Source organism: Cyprinus carpio, chromosome A3 (assembly GCF_018340385.1).
Source record: "Cyprinus carpio isolate SPL01 chromosome A3, ASM1834038v1, whole genome shotgun sequence".
NCBI lineage: Eukaryota > Metazoa > Chordata > Actinopteri > Cypriniformes > Cyprinidae > Cyprinus > Cyprinus carpio.
The window spans coordinates 18,554,374-18,563,260 of record NC_056574.1 but is presented as its reverse complement, the minus strand read 5'-3'; the positions used below and the strand labels follow the sequence as shown (position 1 = coordinate 18,563,260).

Genomic DNA, 8,887 nt, shown 5'->3' with positions numbered 1-8,887 from the left:
AGTTTTAAACAGTGATGTCTATGCAGTTATTTACGTTTGATATATTAGGGATGTATTGATTCATCGATATGGATCGATTCATCGATAGCACACGTACAATATAGATATCTGTTATATAAATAGGCAGCTTATTTGGCACTGTCTACATTTTCACATAATGTCCGTCAACGGCTGCATTCTCGTTCAAACTCACCGATTAGGACTCGGTATAAGGCACAACGTGAGCATATAAGACGCTCGGGATTGTTCGCGGAACAGTCGAGCGCTGTGTGTTTCACCGCACACATCTGAAGCGCGTGCATGCACACAGACAGCCGCACGCGCGAATACTAAACTGAGCTATCTTCCGCTTTTTTTGTGCATGGATCAATAAATACATAATTACATCTAAATGCGCGTTTTGGGGAATATCCTAGTAAACACAGTCGGTTAGGCATATGTCTTAACGTTAACAGTTCAGAAATAAAAGGCATGTGTATATTAAACCCGTGATTGGTTCTTAAAGTGAAAGCATAATAATAAAACTAATGCTGTCAAAGAAAAATACAAGTGCTCACTGCTTCTGACTAAATAACCTTTGTAACATCAAAAACGATTGACACATACACTCAGCGCACACACATTCTTCACAGGGCAATGGCAGAGTCATCAGAGTGACTCAGCCCCCTCCTTTTTCTCACACAGAGAGACTGGCCTCAGAGTGAGATCAGATGACTGACAGTTTTTTAATTTTCTGTTATCCATAGAGCATTGAAAAGTCGTGAAACTATGCATATTTGCTCAGAATGACTTATCCTCTATATATAAAAATTAATTTTGAAGTGTTTGGAAGCTGCACTTTAAGAAATATAAGACAATTTATGTTTACTTTTTTACTGGTATTTCAATAAATGACTACGGCAAAACCGTTCAAGCTATCCAAAATCCATTCGCAATTTAAGTTCCTCAATGTTTTGGCATCATGTAGACAAAGTTTGGTGTGTATACTGTAATTCTCCTCTGAGCAGTATGCATTAATTCACAGCTATATTTTTCCAAAAATCCATATTCAAATCAATATAACTGACTTCCTGTTCATCGTAGCTGATGACTGTGAATTAGAAAGTTGTCCGTCTTGATAAGAACAATTTATGTACTGAGTTTGGTGTCTGTAGATAAAACTAACCCCCTCACTTTTGACAAAAGGTGGCGCTATAGAGTGGCTCCTCCACGCCCTTTCATGAGCTTTTTCCATTGTCTAGCTATCATTAATACTGATATGTGTTCTGAGTTTTATGTAATTCTGAGCATGTTATCTGCCTCAAAATCACCAGAACAGAATATTCAAGTTTGACACGTTGCCATGGCAACACTATATTAGATATCAATATCCCCACAAGAGATTTACATCGGCCGTGTTTTGTCATTATTCTGATGAAGTTTGAAGCAAATCGAGTAAAAATAAGATGCTGAATTCAAAGCATTTTGAAAATGACACACTTCCTGCTGCCAGTTGGTGGCGCTGTAACTTTGACTCCTAATAGTCACATATATGCGATCGGCATCATACATCGAACAAACCGATGAAGTTTGATCAAACTCAGGTACTGTATGTTGATGTTATTAGACATTTCCTGTTTCTCATTTCTCGCCATAATTTCAACGCCTCGCCACGGACAAACCGTTCGAGATATCAAAAATATCTTCGCAATTTAGCATCCCCAATGTCTTGAGATCATGTTCACCGAGTTTTGTGGCAAACTGGTGGAGTTCCTCAGAGGAGTATATCAAATTCCAGAGCATGTGTTTTTCACAAAACCCTAAATAGCCAACTTCCTGTTGGGCGGAGCTTATGACATGCAGTGCGAAAGTTGTTTGGTTTGATGAGATCTACATGTGTACCGAGTTTCATATGTATACGTGCAAATATGCATGATATATGGCCCTCAATATTCCAGGGGGCGCTGTAGAGCCCCTGTGCCACGCCCGTGTATCAGTCTCTGCCCGGCCCTAATGGCCGCAGATTCCAAGGTGTGTGCCAATTTTCAAGAGTTTTTGAGCATGTTAAGGGCCCCAAAAGCCCCCGAAACCTTGGAAAAAAATTAGAAAAAAAAAAAAAAAAAAAAAAAAAAAAAAAAAAAAAAAAAAAAATAATCCTAAGGAAAACAATAGGGCTCTTCGCCCTCCAGGCTTGAGCCCTAATAAGAATAATCCTTAGAAAAACAATAGGGCCCTGCGCCCATTGGCTCGGGCCCTAAAAATGTACTTACCCTCAAGCCATACAAGATATAGATGAGTTTGTTTCTTCATTGGAACAGATTTGGAGAAATTTAGCATTACATGACTTGCTCACTAATGGATCCTCTGCAGTGAATGGGTGCCGTCAGAATGAGAGTCCAAACAGCTGATTAAAGCACCACAATAATCCACAAGTATTCCACACGACTCCAATCCATCAATTAACATCTTATGATGTGAAAAGCTGTGTGTTTGTAAGAAACAAATCCATCATTAAGGTGTTATAACTTCAAGCCATTGCTCTGGTCAAAATATGAGTAAATTATCCATAATACTTCCTCCAATGAAAAAAATTATTTCTTTAAATGTAGAAATTTCTAAATGTTGAAAGGTGTGGTTTTCAGAATAGAATGATCTCATAATGGTGTGTGAGAGTCATTAAAAAGGCACATTACAGGTGATCCACTCATGAAAAACATCTTTATTTTCATAATGTCTGACAACTGCAGGCTGAAGACATTCTGACTGACAACGACAAATCTTTTGTGTACATCTTTCAATCACAAGATGAGATATATTGCCTGCAGATGCAGTATGTTATATGTATTTTAAAAGAGTCATGGACAAGGTCAAGGCATTTTTACTGATGCAAATTTTGCACTTTGTCCTTCAATTGGGAACGAAAACAAAAGGCTTTTAATTTTACACCTTTTCATCATCTATAATATTTTTGTAGAGGTGCAAATTTTGATCCAGCAAAACATACCTCAGTGAATCACTCCAAAACTCTCCCATAATATTGGTCCATGAGGCATTTTAACAGGAGTGCAGAGTTAAGTACAGGAAACACAAGACCCTGACCACTTTCACAGACATACTCCATTTACACGTACTGAAGTACAATCACTATCATTTGTGTATGTTGCCCTATCTCTGAACACAGAAACATTACCAAAATCTACCACATATCAGACAAAGCACTGATGATGGTAACCAAATGGCTTTTTTTTTTAAACAACAGCCAACTGATGAATATCTGAAGGGTGTCCCAAACAAATAATTTTGCAAACCACTGGCATATGCACTGCTGTTCAAAAGTTTGAGGTTGGTACGAATTTTTTTTTTTTTAAGTTTCTTCTGCTCAACAAGGCTGCATTTATTTGATCAAAGATACACTAAAAACAGTAATATCGTGAAATTATATTATAATTTGAAATAACTTTTTGTATTTTAATATATTCTAAAATTTTATTCCTGTGGTGACCAAGCTGAATTTTCAGCATCATTACTCCAGTCTTCAGTGTCACATGATCCTTCAGAAATCATTCTAATATGCTGATATGCTGCTCAAGAAACATTTCTTGTTATCAGTGTTGAAAACAGTTGTGCTGCTTAATATTTTTCAGGATTTTCTGGTGGATATAAAGTCCAAAAGAACAACATTTATCCAAAATAGAAATATTTTTAAACATTACAAATGTCTTCACTGTCACATTTGATCAATTTAATGTATCCTTGCTGAATAAAAGCATTAAATTCTTTTTAAAACAAGCTATTTGACTGACTTTTGAATGGTAGTGTATTTGAATTTACTTCTTCTGTCTAATGCTGAAAACATACAAATTGGTGTCATTGTCCAAGTTTGTAAATGCATTCATAAAGTATTTTAAATGCCAATTTAACTTTTTTCAAATGATTATGTTTGTATTCCTCAAAATTCCACAAAAAATGCCAACTAACTGGCTCTGATGAAAAAAATAAAATAAATCATTATTTGTTTGAAATCTTTTTAGTGGGATTCAGTTAATCTTTATATTTTGATACAGTCAGAAGTATTCATGCACTTTAAACTACAAAAATCCTTCCAAAATAAAATCTGGCTTTACACGTTTAGTAAATCAAACACTGAATCAAGAACTCTTCTACATACGTTTGATGCATAAGACACCCTTATCTACAGTGAAACTCCACCCTCTTTTAGGAAGACCACCTAGCTTTTAGTTGGAGAACATTTAAATGTGTCAAACATTTTGATGATTCCATATTTCAGATATTGCACTTATATACAGTACCCAACAGCATTATGGAAACTGAATATATAAGGTATTGTTTGTGATGCATGGCACTTCATAACTCTCTAAATATAATACATGCAACATAACCTTTTTCATTTTTAGACAACACTAATAACCCTCAAACGGTTTCATTCCATCTGATAAATAAACACTTAATATTCCGAACAAAAGTGAAATCACTATCAACATAATCTTGTACAGAAGTTCACAGAACGGTACTACCTATGAATATTGTCACACCACTTCAGTTTGAAGACCAGTGCCAGCCATCCACACGGACTCTGACACACCAGTGACTTTTGCTAGGCACCGTTTCAGTAAATTGGCACCTGGTAGGTTGGGGCGTTGGAGTCCAGGTTTTCGGTGAAGGGTGGGCTCTGGTATGTGTCGTTGGGCTCGGTGCTTGTGACGGTGGGGTAGGGCTGGACGGGCGGGTTGCCATCCATAACTTCTGTGGTGAAGAGGCTCATGTCGGTCCCTAGCATGTACTTCTGCACTGCTCTTACAGTCAAACCAACCTGAAATACAAAGAGGAAGCAAATGACAGTCACGCATTAATATCAAACTCTTTGTAAAAAGAACTACTCTTAACTCAAACAACTTAAAATACCTGTTTTCTGTTTTAATATATATTTAAATATAATTCATTCCTGTGTTGCAAAGCATCATTACTCCAGTCTTCAGTGTCACAAGATCCTTCAGAAATCATTCTAATGTACTGATTTGCTGCTCAAGAAAGATTTCTTATTATGATCAATGTCTTTATCAAACAGTTGTGCTGCTTTAAGATTTTTGTAGAAACACTATTTTTTAGTATTTGTCACACTCTCACACAACATGGACTTTTGTCTTCGTTTGCACCCTTCCCCAGTTCGAGTTCACGTCAATGTTACCCTGTGTTTTGGATTAAAGACTTTCTAAACCTTCATCTTCATGCATTTATTTACAACGCAGCATGACAGTATTCTTTCATGAATAGAAAGTTCAAAAGAACAGCATTTTGTTGAAACTGAAATCTTTTGTAACATTATAAATGTCTTTACTAGTCAGGCGCATTTGATCAGTTTAATGTGTCCTTGCTGAATAAAAGTAAAAAGATACAATATATAATATGTAAAAATAAACTTCAAATCTTTGAATGGTAGGGTATCATATTTACACACAATATTATAAATATTATAAATTAATAAATTATTCCAAACGGTTGTGCGTGTTTGTGTGTATTTCTAAACCTGAAACACTGATGTAACAATTACTAAGAATCAAGACAACATATACATTTCACTCTTGTTCAGTAACTGTAAGAAATAGTCTAGGTTTTTCACTGTTTCTTTCACATCAGGACACGCCACCAAACACTATTCTCATCCTCATTCATGGCAGCAAGGGAAAAGGAAGTAATTCTCTTCTATGTTCCCACGTCCCCTAAGGGCTGAAACCAGTATGTAGAACAAGTTAATGTTGATGAGATAATGCACTGAAATAGACTGGCATTCTGGATATCCTGCCATTTCAGCTCTAGATTTGAAAAAGCATGGCAGTTACTCTAATAAAATGACAATGCGATGTGTTTTAATTTCTGTGTAGAGACAGTTATGCTCATTTACCCAGGTGAAGATGGAGAAGAAGGAGAAGGTAATGGCAGCTCTGGCGGCATCCGCTCCCTGGTTTAAGGGCAGCTCATCTGGGGTGGTGCTCTGCCATTGGTTGGCCAAGAAGCAGAAACAAACAAACCACAAAAACGCCCAGAAACCTGTAGTCATGCACAAAATACAACAACAAGAATATATCAGAGTAATAATGTCAATATAGTTTACTATACTGCCCCCATGTTAACATAAATATACAAAAACATCTAAAGGCAACTTCTGTAGAGATCATGAATCATTGCCAGACCCCTTTGAACTCTGTCTGTTTTGGCACGCTCGTATTGTTTACCTGAAAACCCAATGTCCAGCATCACTGCCTTCTTCCTGTCTTTAATACTGCTGATTTGTTGGAACTTCATGTCAAGGATAATGAAGAAAATGCATGCTAGAAATGCTATGAGCCCAATGGTGGTTCCGTAGTTGCAGGCATTGTTGTTCTTGTTGAAAACGCAATAGAGCCTCTCACTGCCATGGTTGATGTAGCCTTCATTTATTATGGATCCAAACACTACCATTGAGAAGATCTGCAGGGGAAACAATACACCTGTTTTAACTTATTTTTTCTTCTTCATGGTAGCACTGTTAAAGCCTTTATAAACGACAATAAATACTTAAATACCATTACAATAAATACTATTATTCTATGTTCAGGTTGTTGACATGAAGTGACAGAAACATCCCATACTGTGACAAAAAGCAAAGTAAAAACTTAATTTAAAATGTTGAAAAACTTAAAATGGTGACCACAACTTTTCATGACATTTTTAATTTAACAATTTCAAACTTAACTAATGATTGGCAAAGCATTATGTAATGTAATGATCGCACCCAATTACCTAATTACCATATATATATATATATATATATATTTTTTTTTTAATTTATTATAAATAATTTATTATAAATTTTTTTTTTTCAGGTGTCGATTGTTAGAAAAAAAAATTCAATTACAAAATCAAATAGAAATATAAACTTACACAGAAAAAAAAGATCCACTGTTCAATAAGCATAATGTACCCTGATAGACAATAACTCTTCCAAATCAACATTTTCCACTTGTAGGGCCCACTATTGTTCTGTACTCAAGAAAAGGTGCAAACTGTTATTGAGGCGGTACCTTTTCAAAAGGTACTAATATATAGTTATAGCAGGCTGATAGGCTATACTTTTACAGTACTAATATGTAACTTTAATATATATATATATTTATATATATATATATATATATATATATATATATTTTAATGATTTTTGTTTTTTTCTGTTTTTACAAGAAAGAAAAGCCTTTGGTTGAAAGAGAAAGCTATCATGGTCCACGTGATGTGTTTGTCTGACGCAAATAAAATCAAATGGAAGTAACAGTACATGCGCCTATAGTAATGCATCAACCAATCAGAATCGAGGCGCCGGTCATATAGAAGCAGACTGTGGCTGCGGCTCAAAACCTAGTGGGCTGCCTAAGTATACAGCATTTCTAAGCAACACACAGAACACATGCGATGCTCAAAACGAGGCAGCTCGCTATGCTTTGGGACACACTATAATGATGTTCTTACTGAAAAACCTTACTGCATAATAGAGAAACGTTCATCCATGACATCAGATTGGCTCGTTTTATTGCTTTAATAGAGGTAAATAGCCTATATTTAAAATATTATTTCTTGTTTTGAAGTCACGCCCAGTGATAGACCAATGCATAAAAATAATACATAATAATATAATGGTATTTCAAACGAGTTTATCCCACCATAATAAACCAAACAACAAAAAGATTCAAGAATGAGCGCGTGTATTTATATATACATGCCTTCATGATATTATTCTAGAAGGAATCACGGTAACCTCTCGTCACCAGAGGCAAATACGCTTCATGACAGCAATACGTCAATATAAACGAAAAGTAATCTTTGATTTCACAAATAAACGGAGCGTCATTTTTCCCAGTGACCTCGTTTAATTATTAAATAAGCGCGATGAAAATGTTATGATTAGGCTATGATGCGTTCTGGGTTATTCTCGCAGACCACATTAGTCTCTTCTAGGCTGATTTGATCATTTGCAGATAAATAAATGTCTTACCCATGATAATATTCTAAGGATGGTCTGCGGCTGTTGGATAAAGGCAATAGGGTCGAACGCAGCCCCGGCTCTCCCAGCACCAAATGAACCCACTCCGTCCATTTTCCTCCTACTGTTATTCAGGCTCTGGGCTGTGGGTCGAGGCAGGCACACACACACACACACACACACACGCCCCACTGCCTGTCAGAAGCGTGCGCAATCTCTCTGTGGTTCTGTGTATTACATCAACACCATCTACCTCACGTACTCACTCACCAATAACTTCATAGAGCAAGGCTTCAACTTCAAAAACAAAAACAACTGGAACATTTTAGGGTGGGATACAAAATATTTAGTCAAGGAAAGGGTACTATTTGAGGATAACAGTTCCATAACCAAAACAATATCACATCAAAATGATAGTTAACCCAAAATCTATACTTTCTTTCTTCAGTGGAACACAAAAGATGGTATTTTTTAAATTGCATATAATGAAAGTCAATAGGGACGCAAAAGAAAATGTTGAAGAATATTACTGTCCAAACAACATCTAATGTCCTTCAGGTTTGGAAGGACATTGTTTTGACTACTTCATATGAATGAGCGTAATTCTAAGACAGCGATGCACTCTGGCATTATCATTCTCCACTGCGATATTATAGTCTTACAGCAAATAATAATGCATAAATAAAAATGACTTTTTCATGGTAAGGAAAGCAATGTGGGAAGACATAATACTATAGCCTATCCTTGCCACATTTGTAAACAGCAAAGAAGCATGCAAATGAATTAAGTTTTGGTTGTTTTAAGAAGCCTATCTTGATGCAATTGAACATGATCAACGATTCATTCTTTTACCCCTTCTTGAATATGAATAATTTATTG

At 35.9% G+C, this 8,887-nt stretch overlaps 1 protein-coding gene across 1 annotated transcript; it reads right to left on the bottom strand.

Annotated features, from left to right (window-relative positions):
• Positions 1 to 4,003: 4,003 nt before the first annotated feature.
• LOC109058737 (synaptogyrin-3-like) lies at positions 4,004 to 8,202 on the bottom strand. The gene is made up of 4 exons (XM_042721489.1): positions 8,021 to 8,202; positions 6,231 to 6,465; positions 5,900 to 6,045; positions 4,004 to 4,810 (listed from the first exon to the last, which is right to left on the bottom strand). The coding sequence occupies exons 1-4, from the start codon at positions 8,120 to 8,122 to the stop codon at positions 4,607 to 4,609; spliced, it is 687 nt and encodes a 228-aa protein (XP_042577423.1). The 5' UTR covers positions 8,123 to 8,202; the 3' UTR covers positions 4,004 to 4,606.
• Between the last annotated feature and the right edge of the window lie 685 nt (positions 8,203 to 8,887).